This window comes from Vigna unguiculata, chromosome 2 (assembly GCF_037176805.1).
Source record: "Vigna unguiculata cultivar grain cowpea cultivar isolate G323 ecotype 2 chromosome 2, ASM3717680v1, whole genome shotgun sequence".
In the NCBI taxonomy this organism is placed as follows: domain Eukaryota; kingdom Viridiplantae; phylum Streptophyta; class Magnoliopsida; order Fabales; family Fabaceae; genus Vigna; species Vigna unguiculata.
Genome location: NC_140793.1, coordinates 20,351,940 through 20,374,693, shown reverse-complemented (window position 1 = coordinate 20,374,693; position 22,754 = coordinate 20,351,940). Strand labels below are relative to the sequence as shown.

Sequence of the window (22,754 nt, the reverse complement as noted above, 5' to 3'; positions counted from 1 at the left end):
GGATACTATTTTCTGTTGTTGTTGTTATACATATTTATTACGTATTTTTGCCATAAATATATGAGGTGTATTATTTCAACATTCAATCGAAATAATCGGTAGTTGACACCTGTATGGATGTATTACTGACACGTTCTATGTCATATCTACTGAGCGGAGACCATGAAATGACTGAGTAAAAAGATCATATAAAGGATGCAGATGCATACGAGGACGAGGGAGGACGAGGAAACCACCTTAAACTATAAGCTCACAATGATTACATTCTCGATGTTTTTACTAGATTCATAATGTTGAGTTTGGTTTATTCTTCTAAATCACTTGAATGACAAGTTTGAACAGAGGTACAAAAAGAAACTAACAGAACATTCAAATTGCTACTTAAAATGGAAAAGGACGAGCACAATTCTAGCTCATCTCCTCTCCCTCACAACACCTACAAGAATTGAAGAAAGGAAAAGAACACAACAAAGTTGCAAAATCATAAATAACATATGAGGTCACTCAAACTATCTTCACCCCATTTTCCAGGTCATAGCAAAGTTTTTACCCACTGGGATGTTCAAGCCCTTCAAAGCAACCATGACAGTTTTCTTTTCTCCTTCTCCCTCACTGTTCAAGTGCTCATGTTGTGATGTACTAACATTCACATTTGACGCACCAATTAGAGGCTTTCCATCGATCTCAAGTGAAGAAACTGCCCCACTTCCATCTAACCCCAACACTGATACAGAGTCAATGATCCAACCTTTATCCAAGGCAAACTTGCCCTCTTGGACATCTGACCAAACCTTCACTGCTCCTTGGTTCACAGTTGCATAGAGATCAACATAGGTTGAATAGCCATTTCCAAGGTTCATGTCTGGTAATTCATCGTTGTCAAGGAAAAGGTTGCCCTTAGCCTCTCCTTGTGCGGCGCCGGATGGGAAGGTTACGATGAGGGTGAAGGGTGTCATTCTGGCCTCCTTGGAGACCATTCCACCCTGCTGCATTGGAAGAATGGTATTCTGATACAAATGCACATTGACAACATGCAGAGGAGCATCAAGGGTAACATAGACTCCATCTTTTGAGGTAATGGTGTGAGTCCAATCAAGCAAACTGTACCAGCTACCGGGAGGAAACAGTGCTTTAACTTGTGTTTTTCCCTGCTCAAGCACTGGAGAAACCATGAGACTGCTTCCTAGCAAGAACTGGGTGCTAAGGCCATAGCATTCGGTGTATGTTGGGAATGAGAAGAAAAGAGGTCTTGCTATTGGGGCTCCACTGACATGAGCTTCATAGTTGAGGGTGTAAAGGAATGGAAGCAGCTTATACCTTATCCCCAAAGCATTTCTAGCAGACTCAGCCACTGATTGCCATTGGTAAAGCTCCTGTCTAGGGGAGTAGTAGTTTGCATGATCCCTTGAGAATGGGTAGAAAGCTCCAACTTCAATCCATCTATTGCATAGTTCTTCAGTAGGCTGTGGATAGAACCCACATATATCTGAACCCACCATAGGCACCCCAAATATGCCAAAATTGAGCATTGTGGAGATAGAGTACCTCAAGTTTTCCCATGTTCCCTGATTGTCACCTGTCCAATGTGCAGCATATTTGCCTGAACCAACATAAGTAGAACGGGACAAAATAAAGGGTCTTTTTCCTTGCAGCCCTTGAAGGCCCTTGTGAGTTGCAATGGATTGTGAGAAGCCATAAAGACTGTGAGCATCATACTCTAACACACCGTTATAGTGGTTTGCACTAGTGGCTATTGTTTTGAAGCCAATAGGAGCTTTTATTCCTGAGGCGTTGATTTTGTATGGAGGATCGTCCCACCTTGTGCTGGTTATGTTCTTGCATTCCAAGCAACATATCCATCCAGGTCCTGTTCCAGTAGGGCACTTTCCCTTGGGAACTTTGCACTTTCCAGAACAGAAATTTGACACCTCGTTCATGTCGATCCACAGGCCATCAACAGGTACAAGTTCATGGAAGCGACGGATCTCATCCACCCACCACGAAACCGTCTTTGGATTCAGAAAATCAGGGAAGTTTACTGCCCCAGGCCAAACCTGAGCCACAAAGGGTTCCCCATCATATTTGATAAAAACATCATTAGCCAAACCCCTTTGATAAACTCCATAACTGGTGTTAATAGCAATTCCAGGGTCTATAATGACAACATATTTCATGCCAATGTTGTGTATCTTGTCCAAGAAGTTCAAAAGCTTTGGACGAGGGTAGTTCTCAGGGTTGAGTGAGAAGTCCTTCTTCCCATCCATGTGATCATCATCATTCCAAATCACATCAAGTGGGATTTGAGCCTTCTTGTAATTCTCCACAACATCCTCAACCACTGAGAGATTGTGATATCCCCATCTGCATTGGTGAAATCCTACAATACCAAATACGTGAAAATATCAGTTAAAGTACTCAGAAAAAAAAAATTTCAGATACCACTTTCAAATGGTTCTGGAATAATAAGGATCAAATGATATCCCCCTTAAATGAACCAGTATCACGTGAATTATATTAGTTAAAATACTGACAGAAAAACTTCAGGCCCCACGTCCAGGTAGATCTGGAACAGGAACGATCAAAAGCTACCCACCCTTGTCGTTTAATTGATAAATGAGGTAGCTCATGTGAATGATATCATTTGCATTACTTTTAGAAAAACTTCATGCAACACATTCAGTTAGATCTGGAATCATAGGAATCCGATACTAACCACCCTTTTCATTTACTTGACAAAAGAAGTAGATACAGAATCATGTTATAAAGCAAAGTATAGTTTAAAGAATGTCTGCCATGAAAAATAATAGATTGTAAAAGCAAATTATATAGATATAAGGCAAAGGCAAATCTCTCATTTTCACAAACATACACACAGACACAGTATGAATCCACCATTAGATCGTAGGAAACAATAATAACTGTATACTTCCCTTGACACAAGGGTAATGTTATTCCAGATATGTCAGCAAGATCAAGCAGATTAAATAACAAAGGGCATCTGAGATCAGTACAGCACCAAGTTAAAAATGAAGATGAAAAGTCCTTGGATAAGTTTTAAAATTGTATTGAAAACTGATCCATGAATTTTTCACTATAATCCTCACCCCTATTGTAGTAATTGATCCCTTAATTCCATTTATCAAGAAACCCTATCTTTAAAAGGACAAGAAATTTTTTGGCAAGGTTAGTGCTATCAGTACAATCTTTCTCCCTAGATAAAAAGTAAAGTGATATACCACGTGTAGGCAATGATAGTCCTTGACAAGGACCCACACATTGCTTTGTAGAATCATGTAACAAAGGTCAAATTCTTGAATCAAAAGTTTACTAGAAAAGAGTAATTCTTTCATATGGAAAAGTTAAGTTACCAACTTTTATGTGGCACCTTATCTTTCCATGTGGACCTGAAAGGTATTAAATTACTCAACTACTAAAATTGGACGTACAAAAGTTAACCACGACACAATTCATAAAAATAGTGACTTATCTTTAAAATATCTTTGCAGACCCAACTTTAGAAAACAAACCAGAACATCCCCCATTATTCAATATACAGGTCAGCTAAAGCAGAAAACAGCTAATTCGAAAATCATAACTCTCTGCATTCTCAACTGCATTATGCACACAAACAAAATAATCTCAGAATTGTACATAAGAAAAGTCACTGAAATTTTCAAGGTGTATCATTAAGTATTTGGATCTATCAAGACCCTATTTTCGTAATGAATAATTACTCAATCTACCTAAAAGGAGAATACTAAATGTTGAATATTAAATATTAAATGTTAACAGCACCCAAATAAATATCAGTAATGTCATAAATACCAAGTAGAAAAGGCAATATTAAAAAACAGAAGAGTAACAAATGAATCATACCAAAAGCCCAGTAAGGCATTGGAGCTGGTCTGCCAATTAAGGTAGTGTACTGATCAACAACATTGAGAGGACTAGGCCCAGAAAAGAAGTAAAAGTCAAAAACACCTCCAATAATCTTGTAGGTAAGAGAAGTTCCTGTGTAGAAAACATCCATTCCATTGCTATTGAGCAACAGAACAGCATGTGCTGAAGCCTTGCCACCTGAGTTTCTGAGATCCATGTACACAGGGTGCGATCCATACAGATCGGCATTGAGATTAATGGCTGAAATGTCAGTGGTGTACAAGGTGTAAGGGTCATTAGGGTACAACTTGATCCCATGTGGCTGTGTGTTCTCTCCCAAACCATACAAGGAGGCATCCTTAGGCAGTTTGGTGGAAATCTCAAGGTACTGGTCCTTGAAAACAAGAGAACTAAAAGGGTCAGAATCACCAGAGGAAGTATCAAAAAGGGTCTCACCATTGGACTTCCTTTTCACCACAAAACTAAAAGGGTCTGAAGTGTAGCTAAAGAGAAACTCAGAACCAGAATACTCAGAGCCAGTTATAGGGTTCTTCCTGAACTTCCCAATGCTTTGTGTCAAAGGTGGTGGTTGCTCCCTCGGCAAAAGGTTGTAGGGAACCTCCCACCTTTGCTTCTGTGCATCGGTTATGTGTACCCTAAAACGATTATCTGCCTCATGCCTGCGAAATCAGAAAAAATTAACAAGGTCAAAATTAGAATAAAAAAAGCTTTTTTCGTGTATTGAAATTGAAACACACAAAAAAAAATTAAAACACTTTCTTTTTCCTCCATGATTGTCTTTCGTGATACTAAAATACTAAATATAAACATACTGGGTGAAAAAGACTTTCTTTTCTTTAATTAAAACACCAAAAGTATTACTTTTTCCTCCATATTCATCTTCAAGATACTGTCAGATACTAAATAGAAACATTTTTCCAGCAGAATCCATAATCTTATCCCACACACTTCCAAAATACTAAAAGAAAAAAAAAAACATTTTCTTTAGCAGAGATTTAAACATTTAGGACTAACCTCTTTCCCTAAACATTAATTTTAGGAAAATGAAAAAAGGGTACTTTCCAAAAAAAAAAAAATGCAGATGAATGTGCAGAGTAGTGGTAGAAGAAGTGAGACTTACTTGACATAGAACCTAAGAAGGGGAATGTCAGGGCCATATGTTTTGGTTTTCTGCTTAACTTGCAGGATCCCTACAAGGCCACCATCAGAGGTCTCTTCAATGGAGACAAGACGGTAGCCTTGGCCAATTTTTGTGGCACTTTTGGAAGAAGAACTTGCTCCTGCAGAACACAGAAGCAGAGCTAGGAGAAGAGAAGAGAGAGATATAGCAGCTAAATGGTTTGAAAACACCATAGCTAACTATGGAGTAATGCAGTAGTGAGTGCTGCTACTGCTACTGTGAGGGTAGCAATGGTGTATAAATAACCAGCCAAGCATGGTAGATGGCTGATGCAGAGCAAATTACCCTCTTACCCATCTGTGTATTTTTAATATGCTTGTTTTAATTTATGAGTATTACTGTAGATAAAATAATATATAATTTGGTATCCAAGGTAAGAAACTGTGTTACTTTAATTCTTTTTAATTCTTACGTGATATTGTGAATAAATTATTGCATGCGATCTGATAAGCCTGTTATAGTACAGAGATAATGATTTTCTTGGATATGGTATATTTTTATTATTATTAATTTTTTTAAATTAAATATTTTTTTCTTATATAGAAATTAATATTTATATTATTAAATTTTTATATTGTATTTATTGTTTATTATATAAAACATGACAATATACTTATTACATATGAAAAGAGAGATGAAAGATGCTATAGATTCAATTTTTCTGCTAACAAAAATTAATAACCTTAAAAAAATTATACATTTAATTTGTTATTTAGTTTTTATGTAATATTTTGAAAATATATTCTCTTATACACCTTTTGCTGTTTTAGGAAAATTATTAAATAAAAAGGTAATAATATTTCATAGTTTGAAAATTTTACAACTATTTAATCCTTTCTTTATTTAATAATTAAGACAAGGTATTTTAGTTGAAAGATTTACAATTATTTATTCTGAGTAAAGTTATATTTTCTTAGAAAACATTTTACAAAAACAAAATATTTTATTATAAAAAACTATTAAATGAAAAATAAATAAATACATTTTACCTCTCATAACTATGAATGTCAACGGGACAGGTAGAGTACGAGTAGTAGTTCCCACATACCCTACTCGCGGGATAAATATTCGTCTCGTATCCGTACCCATATCCGTCAGGTATGCGGGTACCCATCTATTTTTTTCATATCCGCGGGTATCCACGGGTACTCACAGGTATTTACAAACTTATTTAAAAAACAAATATTTAATCATAAATTCAAATAAAATAAAATAAAATACATCACTGTCATAAATTTTATATAAAATTCAAACAAAATTCAAGTTCATATAATTCCAAATAGTTATAAAAATAAATATAAAATGATGTTCAACACAATGAAAATTTTTTAATTAGTGTTTTGATTAATAAGCCCACTTTCTCCGATTGATTTCTAAAAAATAAACAAAATAAACAAATAAGAAACTTCTCCGATTGATTTCTAAAAAATAAACATAATAAACTTCAACGGACACGTGTCAAATATTCTTATTTTGATTCCATCATCTGACAACAAGCATACCATAGATGTCACTATCTATATAAGGTTTGATGTATATGTCCAATTTCAAATAAAGAAAAGGGAAGAATATCAAGGATATACCTAGAAGAAGACAACATAATACTTGAAGCAACGGGAAGAACGAAGACAGAAGACAAGATGTGCAATTAACATGCGAGTATGGATACTATGATACTCGTACCTGTCCCATTAAGATGCGGATATCAAAAATACTCGTACCCGCAGATAACGAGTATTCATTTTTAATATTTGTTTCCTACCCGTTTCGAGTTTTATCCGCAGATATCCACGGATACGGTTAACATAAACTTTAAGAATGTATTCAATATTTTTTTTATCCATATAATTTTAAACATACTTTAATGTACTAAATTCCTATTTCATACATTTTGAAAAATATTTCATTAAATGTGATTAAATTGACGTTAAAGAAAACTTTGCCGAGTTTATTAATTATAATTAAGACTATGACTATTAAATGAAATGCTAATTATGAGTATGACTTTAACAAACTTCTCTATAAATATATTTAGAAGAAAAAAATAAAACAAAATAAATTTATTAATAAACTAAAATTAATTAAATTGGATAAATTATTTTACATTATTTATTTAAACTTAATTAACTTTAAATATCTTATAAATATCAGAATTTCTTTTTAATGTTTATTAAAAATATATATTTAATTAAGTTATTATAATATTATTTTATTTTTGTCTAATTACACTACTATTTGACGTTTGTCTGTCCTAATTATTATTTTTTTTTTCATCTTCGATTTATTAATCAGTTTATTTCGTTAATGTTTTATAATTTATCGATTAATTTCTTTTCTTAAAATAATTTAATTGACATCTTAACAAAAATAAAAAAAAAAATCTATTTTAATTTATAAGTTAAAGATAAGAAGGTAAACTAAAAATTCTATTAATTTATTATTGACAAAATCAAACAGTAAAATATTTTATGTATTTAATAAAATAAAAATTTTTAATAGAAAAATTAATTAAAAGTATTCAAATTTATATACTATTTAAAGTTTAGTTAAATACTTTTGTATGAAAAATTGTATTAATGAAATAAATTGCATAATTCCCGTCCCACTCTACATACACACTATGTGGTCACTACTTACGATTTCACAGCATGTGTGTAGTTTCAAAAGATAGCTTTCCTTAACTTGTGACAAATATGTTATAGTTTAGGAAAAGTTTGTCTTGTTATAAACATTTTTCTACTCACTATCCGAAAATTAAGGCTGGAAAAAATTAACTTAATTATATTAAAGTACAATTAATTGTATTATATTAAATTAAAAATAACTGAATTATTATCATAAAAGTTGAACTACACTTAAAGTTTTAAAAAACTAACTTATTTCAATTAACTATTAAAAGTAACTAATAATTGCATTGAATTGTTTCATTTATTTTTTCTTTCTCTTCAAATATACTGTGCAGTACACTTTCTAATAATAATGTCTGGAACAAAATTATCTTCACATTAGTAAATACTAAAATGTTATAATAAACACACACAGAATAGAATAGTTAACCTTAATAATTAATTTTTTTTATAAAGAAAAAGGAAGCTAAACAAATTTTCTCAGAAAAATAGTAAAGGAGAAGTAGTAGTTTTAAAAATAGGAAAAAAAAGCTTTAAGAAAAAATATATAATTAATATTATATTATATTATACATTATTTGACTGCTAAAACTAGTTATAAAGTCAAGCAATCACTTTAGCATAAAATCAGTAACTCGAGCCGAAAGTTTCTAAACTATATTATTAATTATTAAATTATAAATGTTTAATTAAAGTTTAAAATACCTTTTGGTCCTAATTTTCGTCATTTTTTCTCAAATAGGTCTCAATTTTATTTTTGTGCTCAAAGATGTTCTAATTTTTAATTTTTATTAATTTGATTCAATTAAGTTCTAATTGGATAACGCCCTATTTAAATTAGTAATGTTAATAATGTTTACTATACAGTTGACATTTATGAGTTACGTGTTGCATTAGTAATTCTACTTGACATTGTTTTACGTTTAATCATATGTTTAATCCTCCTTTATTTAAAAAAAAAAAATTGGATTAAATTTCAAACAGTGACACAAAAATTTACTAATGCAACACGTAACACCGAAATGTCAATTGTATAATGTAACGTTACTGATTCAACCAGTGTTATCCAATTAAGACCTAATTGAATCAAATTGACAAAAATTAGAATTTATTTGAACACAAAAACAAAATTGAGACCTATTTAACAAAAGTTGACAAAAATTGAGATAAAAAAGTATTTTAACCTTAATTAAACTATCTTAACAAACATAAAATTATAGAAATAGAAAATATTAATGTGATACTATATCAATGTATTAAGAGTATGTATTCAAAGATGTTAGATTCTTGAAATATAAAATTTGTTTACGTTGTGTACGATCTTATAGTTTCCTAACAACTTTTAAATTATGAAAGTTATATTATTATTTCATAGTACAACATATACAGTAAAATTAATATAATTTAATTTAAAAATAGTATAATTTAATTTAATTATCATGTAGTTTAGTTCAAAATTAATACAGTTTAATTAAAAATAATACAATTTAATTTAAAAATAGTGAAATTCGATTCAAAATTAATACAGTTTAATTAAAAAATAATACAATTTAATTTAAAAATAGTGAAATTCGATTCAAAATTAATACAATTCAATTAAAAAATAAACTTTATAAATTTAGAAACTTTATATCATTTTTTTCCATACTTTACAAATAAATGTATGATATTTTTAACACTCAACGTATTAAACAATTTATTATATGATAAAAATAGATTAAAATATAACATATTTTAACAAAACAAAACTTAAAAAGCAAGTAAAATTGTAGTTTGTCATGTAATACATTATTTACCATATTCGAGACATTATATATTTATTTATAGAATGATTAAATAGATACTTTAGTTTTTAAATTTGGGTACGAAAGTTGAATTCATTTATCTGCCAAACTTTTATATATTTTTATTTCAAAATTTTAAATATAAATGTATATAATCTTTTAATTTAATTATATTAATTTTTCGTGTTTTATGCTTCCATTTACGTTTGAATATATTAATAGTTTAAACGATTCACTCATAAATAAAGTTATCAAAACAATTATCCACAATTAAATTAAAAGAAGTTATATTTATCATTTTTAAATTTTTAAATATCAAAATAAATTTAATATAAAATTTGTACAAAAAATCACATCTATTTTTATTTGAGAATTCAAAAATTCAAAATAAAAATAATAATTTTTTAACGACTAAATTTATGTTTATGTTACAACTAGAACCTGATATAACAACTTCTAAGAGTCTTTTTCATTTTCTTTATTTTTTATTTTTTATATTTTAAAATCACTTAAAAATTATCATTTTATATTATAATATATATTAACCATTAGAAATGAGATGTATCCGTGAAAAAACCAACGTGGAAGAAGGAGGGAGTTATCCGATGCATGTGATAGTGTGGGGAATCCCAACGATTGTCATGGTCTGTGGGGTAGCAGGTTTCCATCGGCGTGCTTTGTTTCTTTCTAATATTTCTCTCTCTCTCTCTCTCTCTCTCTCTGGGCCCATCTTGCTCTTCCGTCTCACATTTTTTTTAGCCCTGCTTCAGCCATTTCAGGGCATCTTATGCCTATCATTTGTAATGTACTCATGCAATATTAATATTAAACCCATGTTATTAACAACAAATTAAATCATTGTTTTTTCTTTAGTCCTATAAGAGATAATAAAAAAATTTCACTGTTTGTTTCTCTTTACTCCTACAAGAGATATGGGAGTTACGGTTTGTGATATTTATTGAATTCAAGTGTACATATGATATTTGTAGGTTTTCACCTATAGATATTTTTCTTTCTTTATGAAATATATTTTTATTTATTCTTTTCTCTTATTTTATTAAGTATCACATTTTAGATACCGGATATTTTATCTTAATAAAATATAAGAGTAATTTGTAGCATAAGAATACAAACACACTTCATTTTACTGATTTTGTAAAATTTGTTAGATTTAAATTTACCTTTTAAGGTAAAATTTAAATCCTTACTTACAAATAATAAAAATAAAAATAAAAAGAATTTGACAAAAAATAAATAAGTTTTTTTATCGGCAAATCTATTTCAAAATTACAAAAATGATAAAAATAGACATGATTTAAAAAAGTTATAAGAAAGAAATCAGAAAGGAAAACAACTTCTAAACAAAAGTCATATACGTTCATGACGACTCCACTGAAAAAATGTGAAGTCGTCGTGAGAGTGACAATTTTAGTGTAAATATGGTTGATTTCAATGTAAATATGGTTGATTTATATTTTAATTTCTAATTTAACATGTAAAATTGAAAACATAAGAAGTCAATTTTTTAATTTTGTATTTTTTTAATACAAATAATCTAGAACGAGTTATATTTAAGTTTTTCATGATTTATTAAGCGACAACAATAAGAAAAAAATAACATGAAATTAACTATGTCTAGATCTCAATTAGAATAAAAGAGATAATGACATGTCCTACAAGTATAAAAAATCACAAAAAATAACATCATATGTTTAAATCTCAATTAGAATATCTTTGAATAATTTCATCTTCAAGGAATCCATTTAATAAAAGCGTTCGTTGAAAAACTTATACAACATTGTAAATAAATATTTAAAGACATTGGTCATCCATATCTAAAGAAACTATTTTGTTTATAGGTTTAAATATCTTTTTCGTCCTCATTTTCGTAGTGTTTGTTGTGGATGATCCTCATTTTGACAGAATGTTTAAAATGGTCATCATTTTCACCGAATGTTTAAAATGGTCATCATTTTCCCAATTCGTGTTTTATTTGGTCCTTTTTTGTGACGTCGTTTAAATCAACAATGGAGCATTGTATAGGTGACACTGTTTGTATTATGTTGCATTGGGGTGTGTTACGTGTACTGTACATGTATGGTAATTTAGAAATCATGCAGAACATCACACAATACAAGCACAAACAAACCCCAAAACAGAATTACGAAAACCCTAACCCACGAGCAAACACAACGCAAAAAACCCTAAACCCACCTACCTCATTAATGATGATTAACTGGAAAATTGATGAAGAGCGCGACTGCAATCCAACGATGAAATGACAAGTATTAGTTGTTTCCTCTGCAAATCCGAGCTCAAGAAAGACGAAGATGAAGAAATCGCCTCCAATGATGAAGAGCGCGACTGCAATCCAACTCAAGCCCTAATTACAAAATTTCCCCCAAATTGAAAAGTTAACCTTAATTAATCATCTGTACAGTATACGTAACACACCCCAATGTAACGTGACAGTGGCACCTGTACAATGTTCCGTTACTGATTTAAACGACGTCACAGAAAATGATCAAATAAAACACGAATTGCGAAAATGAGAATCATTTTAAACATTTAGTAGAAATGAAGACTATTTTAAACATTCTGTCCAAATAAGAACTATCTGCAACAAACATTACGAAAATGAGAACGAAAAAAGTATTTAAGCCTTGTTTATATTAACAACATTAAGACCTACCTTTTAACAAATATATATACCTTAAAGCATATCTTCATCACGTGATTAAATAAACTAAAACTTAAATATGTATTAAATTTAATTATACCTTTTAATTAATTTGCCCACAAAAATTAGAGAATAAAAACAAGTATACGTTAGAATGTTCACACTTATTTCTGATCACAAACTTAGTGTGAAATATCTTTCCAAGCATTTACATCAGCTAGTTGAAGGGATGATCAATGCATTTTCAAGGGTCAAAGTACCTCTCTGAATTTCTGTAAGTGCATTCATTGATTTAAAAAAAAAAAAATAGGAAGAGAAATACAAACAAGTATGTTAAATGTGTTACACATTATTTTTTTTTTTGGAAAATAAATAAGTAAAATAGACGCAACAGTATAATAAAATAATAAGTAAAATTAGACGTAAACTTGACGGTGCGATTATGTTTGGAGAACAGAAAATAAGAAACGTGGCGTGATTCTCGGCAGGATCCAATCTTTGGCCATAAAAGTCCAGGTAGATCACGATGGAGGCTTCTCTTCTCTATCCGTACACACTCTTATTCATCAAATCTCTTCTTCACTTAGATATATATATATATATATATATATATATATATATATATATATATATATATATATATATATATATATATATATATATTTTTTTTTTTATTTATTTTTTTAAAATTCTTCTGGAATTTTTTTCAACTATATTATTTGACCTGACTACTTTTATAATGGTTCTTATAAATGTCTTATTATAAAAATCATTTTCGAAATCAAGGATAGATGAAACAAACATATTATTCGGCATTTTTTGTTTTGTATTCCTCATCCTTTTGTTTTATATTTTTCCGAGACTATTTCCGTTTGAGTCCTAAAATTATCCTTTCAATAATGTAATTACGTGATTTTTAGAACGAATAATTATATAGATGTTATTCAGTATAGTAGTTTGTTATATGTCTTGAAAAGTTTAAATTGAGAACTAGTTTTCAGATGTATAATTATAATCTTAATTAATTTTGACTTTTCAATTTTTAAACTTCAATGCCAAATATCATTAAATAAATTATTTTCTAACTTCAAAGTGAGTATTTTTTTTTTCTTAGGGAAAATGGAGAACACAAGTAAAAAAAAAAAAACTTTTATCAAGGATGAAAATAAGTTAGTTCAGATAATTTTACTAAATGAAATCTTTTAACTAATGACGTTTCTCGTAATTTCTTTTAGACTTTGTTAAAGATTCGTTAGCTGGTTGAGTTTAAGATCCACCACCAATAATTAATTTTTATCCATTTGTTCATAAATATATTTTTTCTAGTAAAGTTTTTCTTACATTTTATGTTGCAACTCCTGAAATTTTCAACCCAAGAAGGAAAAATTCTACAAATATTTCATGACTAATTTTTTAAGCTTTTGTAAGTCTGTGCAAAATCAAAGACTTTTCTGTCTTTACGCATTTCTGGCCAAAAGTAGATAACATGCCATTTATCTTATATTAGTATTAGTATATGAGCCTTGGCTATTTCTAATTTCAAAAGATTGGTGAAATAGAATAAAATAATATTTGAATTCAATAGGTTGTTAGTTTAATTAGTTCATTTTTCCTTGTCCTTTTCAAATGAAATCAATACTTTTACAACTTTTTAAAATCCCAAATACTTTACGTGTTCTAAATTAGAGATTTTTTTTTTTCCTTCTAAAATCACTTACAGTTCATTTATGTAAAGATTATGAATAAAACGTGTCAAATTGTTTAATTGAACCTTTACAAATATAGCAGAATTTCTAATATTACACCATGGATTAATAAAATTTAATATTTAACTTGATATTAATGATGTAAACAATTACACAATAACTAAAAAAAAAGTCAAAATTTATAATGGAAATTATTTGTGAGACTACAAGATATATAAACAGTAATAACGTTAAAAGTGATGACAACTCCTAGCCATGACTAATTACATACATGAGAATATGTTTCATTATGGAAGGAGATGCAAGAAGAGGAGTAGAAATTAATGCAACAAGCATCAAGGACTATCAGAAGAAGGCACCGCCCAACACCAAAATATGGTGTCGAGTGCCACAACTGTTAAGGCAATTGGCATCCAATGACACAACTCGTGCCCAGTGCAGCAAAAATAAGCAATATTGACCTTTGGTGAGCATTTTGGTCATAACTTTCTCCACAGATCTCCAAATGCATTGGTTCCTTTTGTGTTTGAAACTAGACTCAAAGGGATTTCATTTGACTATAAACACGTAGTATTTGGACCTCTAAGCTAGGTGTAATTTATTTTTGAAAATCATAAACGTTTGGGCCTTGTATCTTGGGCCTTGAAGCACTTGATATTACTTCCAATTTAGTAGGATGGAGCTTGAGACATGCTTGGGGTTTTCGAAAATATGCAACGCACAAACAAACTTGTATTTCAAAAATAAATTCCTTAAGAGACTTGAGGAGACAAAAGGATCTCAAGTTCAATTCTAGGAAAGGGAGGAGGATCACCAAGGATCCCTTAATATCCAAGCCTTTTGTAGCCAAAGTTTACCTTTAGCCCTCTTGCACCAAACTTCTCAAATGAAATTAGGTTTGATACACAAGTGGACACACACTAAACTATAAGCAAAAAGAAAGCAAATAAGGAAAGCAAGTAAACTAAACTATGCAGCCTAATGGTGGAGTTAGAAGACACTTAAAACCTTGAAAACATTACATACTAAAATTGAATTCAAACATAGTTTAGAGGTTTAAGTTAGGAGATGAGATTGAGCACCAAAGACTGCCCCAAGACACCTAGCAAGTTCCTGAGTTACAAGGTAAAGACTAGACAATTTTACAACTCAAAAAAATTACAATACAATCAAATCGTGTTTGTTCCTCTCCAAGGTGTTTCACTCCTCCTTTTCTTGTCTACTCCTCAAGGTGCAAGGTCCAAATAGTTCTCCACTCCCCCAAGATGCTATCTCAATGGTCGGTTTTCCTCCAAAGAGAACTCTTATACCGAAAACAAATCAAAATTGAGAAGAAGCCAAGGAGAAAAGCAAGAAAAAGTCTTAAATGAAAAAAAGGCTTCACAAAAGGAGTTTGAACTTGGACAAACCCGTGAGCATCAAGGAAAGACAAGAAAGAAAATAAAGTGAAAACAAAGGTTAAGCACTCAAAAGAAATTCCTAAAGAAAGCACTAAAATGGATGCACAAAACCAAAAATAATTAGAGTGTAAAGAGGTGCTTCTTGTCTACACAAGTAATGAGCTTATGGTGTACTATGGAAACTCTTTTATCCTCAAAGCTGAGACATGTAGTTGTTGTTTGGACCAATAATTGATGCAAAAATAGTGAGCTAAACTGCAACAAAAGTTCAAAAAAGCAAGCTAGTGGTAGTGGTCATAAACAAATGATTTCAACATTTTTCTTGGCTCTTTTGGTACTCTTTTTATAGCCTTTTTCTTTGAATCTTTTTGATAACTCATTTTAACTCTTTTCTCAAGCATAAACCGGATAACTACACACCCAAAACAATTTATATATTTCTTTGAAAGTTCAAAAAGATCAAGAAGCACAAAAATGGAAGAAATCCCATTAGAATAAAAAAATAGAGCATGAAATTCAACAAAATATAATAGAAACTTAACTTTAAGAACTTTCCAATGATCTAATGACAAGTATGAAGTCAAATATGCAAGTAAAAACACTCAAATGGATGTATATTGTGCAGTTTTGAAAACCAAGTTGAGCATATATTTTTGTGATTTTTCCAAGTTATTAAACTAGGAAGAAATAACGTATATTGGACTAAGCATGACTCTAGACAACATGGGTGGATTAATAATAAAAATGAATCAACAACACATATGACCAAATATAAATGAAGAAATACTTAAGAAAATAAAAAGCACACAACACATATAGATATGGAAAGTTAATGGTAAAAATCAAATGGTTCAAAAGAAAAACTTAGTTTCCCTTTTGAGATTCAATATGAAAATTATTTATTGTCTCCAAGTTTTTTGAAGAAGTTATATATTTTAAAAATTAATATAAGAAGAGACAATACTAACAATTTATATGTATGGAATCTTGAATTGAGTGGTTGGATAGTTTAAGAAAATTAATAACTTTTTAGTAGTTTATTAGTTCATATATATATATATATATGTATATATATGTATATATATATATATATACATACATATATATATATATATATATATATATATATATAATGTACATATCTTAAAATTCATGAATATTTGTCAATTGTGTTTTGTATTTATCTTCATGTGCATATTTGATTGTGATTGATAGTCACTTTCATTTTTGTGTAACTTGAAGACCAATGCGAAATGCTAGCAAAATTCTTGTGAAATTTAAGAAATGTTGTTCAAGATTGATATGTACCAATAAACTAAAAAAAAGAGTTAATCTTCTTGAATGTGATAAGGTCACACCTAGTGAGGTGATCGTTCAATTAAAGATTACTGAAATTGTTCATACAATTTTAGTGTATATATATATATATATATATATATATATATATATATATATATATATATATATATATATGTGGATTGGGATTGAATTAATTCTTCACGCATCAATGTTGAGTAACTCACTAAGAGGTTTATGCAACAGTTCCAACAACATTTTAATAGTTATGAGCTCTGTCTGTAAGTTACATAAGAACCTTTTGTGCCTCTAATAGGTAAAATTAACAATCATTTTATTCTAAGTTATGAATTTAATAATTGTTCTTTAATAAAATAACATTAACATTTGCTTTGATAGGTAGAAGCAACAAGGGGAGTTGTTCAACTCCACCCCCATCAAGGGTGACATTGGCTCTACAAGCCAATGTCAGCTATGTTTTGGATGGTGAAGGGAGGACATTAGTGGCCCACCATGGAAAGGTATTTGAAGGAGCCAAAGTTTTACATGGTATACAATTATCATCCAATATCGTTAAGGTCATGATAGAGGAAATTGTCATACCACATGCTTTAGTTCTTGTGCCAATAGGTGAAGTGTATATTGTGGCACAAACATTTCAATATTTCATCGTTTGGCCTAATATTAGATTGATGTTTTTTTTTATGAGGAGGATCAGTGTTAACTTTGAGTGAGTTAGAATACTCTATGTGAATAGGATTGGTGTGTGTGAGGTGGATAGTTGGTAGCTTTGTGTGAGCAAGATAACTAGTGGCTCTATGTGAGCATGCATGAAATATATTTATCCATGATTGAACATATTTATTATTGCCTTTATTAATCCAAATACATTGTGTTGTGAATACTATATAAGTGATGGTTTCATTGTGGTTTATTCTTTGTTATGTTAGCTTACTCTTCTATTTGTTTGTAATTGTGTTTGAATGAGATAATTGTGTATGTTACACGGGAGCATAGGATACCTCAAGTGGTGTCACACAACATTGAAGGCAAAATGAGAGAGGTTAAGAATTTGGTTAGAGGATTTTACTATCATAGTTTCGTCTTATGTTTTTTTTAATAAAGTTTTAAGTTGTAAAAATAGTGGTTTTAGTTATTTTAATAGCTTATGTTTTATTCGTGAATCAAATAAAGTGTTGATGAATTTCAATATCTACAAAGCATTTGAATGTATTAAACGATATATTGGTAGACGAGAAAATAACATTAGATTATTGGTTTTAGGTTGATTTTTTTGGAGGAAGGTAATCATACACGTGAAGTAAGTTATGTAGTATGTTAAAATGGGATGTTACATTTTGTTGTATTAAAGCAATGGTTTTTGTGTCTTAGGGGATGTGGGAAGTGAGCTTATAATGTTTCTATTATGCATCATTTGTTAGAGTTTGAATGTGTTGTTGTGTTTTTTTAACAGTATTTTGAGCATTTCTCTTATGTGTTAGCAAAGGAATGACTCATAGACCACAAATCAAGCCCCACCTTCCTTGATATGGGTGGAATTTCAAGTACTATAGAGAGGATGGCCAATACAATTCAACTATAGAATGCAACAATGGCTGAAACCTATTATGTTATTATGCAATAATTGGACGTTGATAGAGCAACTACTACTACTCTTGGTGGGAATCAGTGTAATACCCCAAAATTTGGTGTTACTAAACGTACTTTTCTCGTCTAATGTATTGTTTATTTGTGTAAAGAAAACTAATTTGTATTTATTTAACAAATACCAAACTAAATAAAAATACATCACTTAAACGATCGTTTATGAAACATACATAATATATATACGAATAAAATGTCAATATACATATAGATGTATATAAAAGAAGTTTGTTTATACTTTTACAACAAACTAAAGATGAGTGTTAGTTTGAAATACATCACAAAAACAAGTTAAACTATATTAACTGCAGATTTAACAAATCAAGTCCTGAATAAAAAGTCAAGGTAGATCAATATCATTGTTACATGTTAGGTCTTTATTTTCTTCCTCTGAAAAATAAAGAAAGCATGAGTGAGTCTTTTCCTTACCTCTAAAACTTCATCATAACATATTGAAGTTTGCAACATAATTATTCAAATGAATTTGCAATTGAATGAAAACTTCTCAAAATTTTATATTTTCATGAACCATAACTAACATGACAAAAAAATCAAGTTGATTAGAAAAGGAAAGTCATATGTTCGTACAAGATCTCACACATACCATTATTAATTTTTTAATATCCATATCCATATAATTTGAGTTCAAAATCATCATTAGACTCCTTGCATAATCATCATTTAACTATTTGGAGCCATTAAGCATTGTCATTATACCTTCCAAGTCATAATGATTTTACGTCAATATAAATAGTACCAATAGGCAGTATGCTCCCACAGATGTAATGTGTGCGCTACACCACATTTTTGGTCTAAAAGTATAATTAAGAGGACAGTCAAGAATAAAGTGTGAGGCCTGTGATTTATTTTTACCTGGTTAATTGTGTACATTAATTTAGGATAACCATTGTTAGCATTATTAAACGATTATGAGATGTAATAGGTTTTGATGATAACGAAATGTATGATGAAATATGCAACGTCCCATTTAATTAATAAGCGCAATTAAAAGAACGTCACACACAAATAGTATAGTAGCGTAGTCATGGGGTCTTAAACACAACCCCTATAGAACCTAGGCACACCACGATGCCAAAAGTATACCAGATACAACATTCAATAGCAAACCCCAAAGGAAACTAGAAGAAGTAATCTAATACATGGGTCATAGCCCAGAAATAAAGCCCACAAAGGCCCAGGTCCAGTCCAAGTGGACTATGCAGCGGAACCTCTTTCACCTTGATTATTTCAGGGAGTTCTCACCTCTGCTCACATCAACAAGTTGATGATCATTGCAAAAGAAAAGACCACACCACAGAACATACAACCACAAACAGTAGGGTAAGCTAAAGCACAAAAATAATTTCATCATGCAATCAAATACACTTTCACAGTCAACAACATTTACATCACCCAAGCATGTTATGACTTTTCAAACCAATACACTAAGACTCGACTCGACTCATTCAGATACATATAACCTGGTCGGATTCAGCGAATGCTCGCACTTGTGGTGGATACCTTTGCTCACCCCCGAGCTATGTGTTACAAGTGTTACAATGAATCATTTCCCTCATACACAAGGTTAGTCCTTAATGAGTTTCAGGCTTCCTGCTACTTTCACCACAAGAGCCAATCCGCTCTAAGTGAGACTAACTGACTCCTTAGAGTGTCAGGATGCAGTCCTTACCTTGAATCCTTACCAAGTTATATAGATGAGGCACCACCATGGACACTCACTAATAGGGGTCATGGAATTACGTCCCGACCATTGAAGCACGACCCTAAAGTCTCCCCTAGAGACTCCAAGGGGTTACGTACTGACCACTTACCAACATATACAAACAACCAAGAAATAAATACATATATCATGCATAGAAACTTCATACCAACATCCGTAACCAACCCTCATTTATCACATGTTGAATCAGTACCAACTCGTTATTACCAACCATGAGTAAAGTGCATCCTCCCATACCAATACCATGCCACTGGATTACCAACCATCAATGTTCATCGTTGCTCATGCCAAATTTGTGACCACATATATATCCAACCCCTCATGTATAATTCATATAAAGATCATGCCAAACTCATAATTCACCACATGTAAACCTCCCCTAATCATGTATACTCATCCCCATCATGCCATCAATAATCCAATTAATTATATGCCAAACATCCAAGAACGAGAAAGAAAGGCCAAATTAGATTGCACTCTCGCCCAACCTCTCGCTCAGGTAGAGGAGTCTCGCTCAAGCGAGAGAGTCTCTCGCTCAGGCGAGCTCTCTTCGCCTAGGTGAGGGCTCGAAATCCTGGAACAGTGGCCTCTGCGCTGTCTCACTTAGGCGAGACCCTCCTCGCTTGGGCGAGATGCTCGCTCGCTCAAATTGAGCTGGTCGCTTGAACGACCCCTCGCGCGAGAAGACCTTGGCGAGCCTCTACTCATCTCACAAGCTCACTTGGGCGAGATTATCAATCCTCACCCACTGTTTACTCGCATAACAGACCAAAACCAAGCCAAACAACGCAATAGTACATTTAAAAAACGCAGAGCAGTATACAGACCATTAAATCACACGAATATTACATAAGCAATCATGGATACCAACGATTTTGCAAAAACCCTAACTTCACGTACTTGGAAAAGGGTTAGCAAGAACCTTGACATCACGACCACGAGCACAACAACTCTAGGGAGGAACTACAGGACTGATATAAAAGTGGAACAAAAACAGTAGATGGGATTAACAGGAAATCCTAACTGGGAAAATGAAAGATGGTTAAAGGGGGACCAACATGAACTAGGAAGGAATACTTACGTTGAGCAAGAAGGAGCTTGAGCGGAACTTGACGGTGGTGAGGGATCAAACCTTAGCAGAGATGTTGACGACTGCGGCTCAAGGTTCTCTGAAAGTGAGGGAAAAGTGAGAGTTAGGGTAGATTTAGGGTGAGTTTTATCCGTTGGTCCAGTCCTTAGGTCCATTCACAAGGGGCAACCCTTTAATTTAGGGCAGAAAGGAATAAAACAATTTTAATGGGCCTTACAAAATAAAACAGATATAAGTAAATATACATGTCCAGATAAAATAGATTGGTAAAGAACCAAGAGAGGGATATTGGATCAACAATAGTCTTACCCTTTAGGTAGGACAGTCAGGTTGATTAGAGTATTGGTAGAGTGACCCACTATAATGTGACCACACACTAGTGCAGGAAGGCCTTTTGGCAGCGGTTATTTTTCATATTCTGCACCGGTTCCCGGACCGAGGCATATTGGGACGAGGCCAAAAGAGGATAGCCTTTGGCCTCGGTTGTAAACTGAAGCCATAGAGCCCATCTTCTGCCTCGGTTGTTAGGTCTAACCGAAGCCATATGTGCTCACGTTTTTACATTTTTAAAAAATTCGCTCATGTTTTGGCCTCGGTTTTAGTATGACCCGAGGCCATATGTCCCTTTTTGGCTTCGGTTTGCGTAGTACCCGAGGCCATATGTCACCATTCTCAACCGCATTCCATGGCACCCACAAATCTGCATCCCTCCCCAAAGCCCTATCCCAATCCCCCACCACCACGGTTCCCAAATTCGCTTCCCACGCCTTCCTCAACATCTCCGAAAAATCCGAATCATCTGAAACCAAAAACAGCCAATCAATCCCTCTACTCATCGAATGCACCATCTGCCTCTTCAACGCCCAATCCGCCGCCTGCGACTTATCTTGCACTATCTTAACAAACACCCCTGCCCGCCGCAGCTCCGCCGCCAGCCTATACCCCACCTTCGGAACCAGCAGCGTCGTCGCCGCGGGACCTCCTCCTCCGGAACAGATGGTGAGAGGACCTCCAGCTCCGCCTCGCCCTGGTATGCCTGCGCCTCCTCCACCTCGCCCCAGCATGCCGCCACCACCTGGCAGCGGTGTTCTGGTGTTTGGTCCTCCTCGACCTGGCATGCCACCTCCCCCAAACCCTCCAAACCAGCAACAACAGTAACGAGAGAATGGATTGGTAGGTTGTATCTGAGGGTGTGACCACACCCTTCCATTCGAGGATGTCGAGGTTCCTGCGTTCTCGGCGCTCTTCTAGGACCCACTGGGGGAGGTGGACGAAGGCGTGGCGGTTGGCGTTGGCGGAGAAGTCAGTCACCTCGCCGAAGTGGGAGGCAAGGGTTTTTAGCGAAACAGCGGCGTCGTATGGAGGCCCGCATGGGGAGAAAAAGTGAATATTTGCAGAGAGAAATGGAGGATAGCAGTGCGCGCGAGGAAGAAATGGGGTTCAGTTTTGAGCCCTAATTAAACTATATGGCCTCGGTTCAATTTAGAACCGAGGCATATAACCCCTTTTGGCCCCGGTTCCCTAACACCCGAGGCCTAACATCCCTTTTGGCACCGGCTTTTTCCCAACCGAAGCCTATAAGTCAAAACGAGAATGGCATTTTTGAAATTTTTGGCAACCTTTTTGGCTTCGGGCCTTCTTAACCGAGGCCTAACACCCCTTTTGGCACCGGGTTTTTTGTAACC

The 22,754-nt window shown here is 32.6% G+C and overlaps 1 protein-coding gene and 1 pseudogene across 1 annotated transcript; both read right to left on the bottom strand.

The window, feature by feature from the left end:
• Positions 1 to 273: 273 nt before the first annotated feature.
• Positions 274 to 5,301, bottom strand: LOC114169470 (alpha-xylosidase 1-like). The gene is made up of 3 exons (XM_028054634.2): positions 5,021 to 5,301; positions 3,877 to 4,559; positions 274 to 2,377 (listed from the first exon to the last, which is right to left on the bottom strand). Exons 1-3 carry the CDS (start codon positions 5,251 to 5,253, stop codon positions 516 to 518), a joined length of 2,778 nt encoding a protein of 925 aa, XP_027910435.1. The 5' UTR covers positions 5,254 to 5,301; the 3' UTR covers positions 274 to 515.
• A 16,334-nt stretch (positions 5,302 to 21,635) lies between these two features.
• On the bottom strand, positions 21,636 to 22,440 carry LOC146888414 (uncharacterized; annotated as a pseudogene).
• Between the last annotated feature and the right edge of the window lie 314 nt (positions 22,441 to 22,754).

Excerpts from the sequence above, each read along its gene's own strand:
- LOC114169470 (XM_028054634.2), bottom strand. The coding sequence starts at position 5,253 with ATGGTGTTTTCAAACCATTTAGCTGCTATATCTCTCTCTTCTCTTCTC. Across the intron at positions 4,560-5,020 it reads CTTCTTAGGTTCTATGTCAA|GCATGAGGCAGATAATCGTT; the intron begins GTAAGTCTCACT and ends CTGATTTCGCAG. Across the intron at positions 2,378-3,876 it reads AATGCCTTACTGGGCTTTTG|GATTTCACCAATGCAGATGG; the intron begins GTATGATTCATT and ends TTGGTATTGTAG.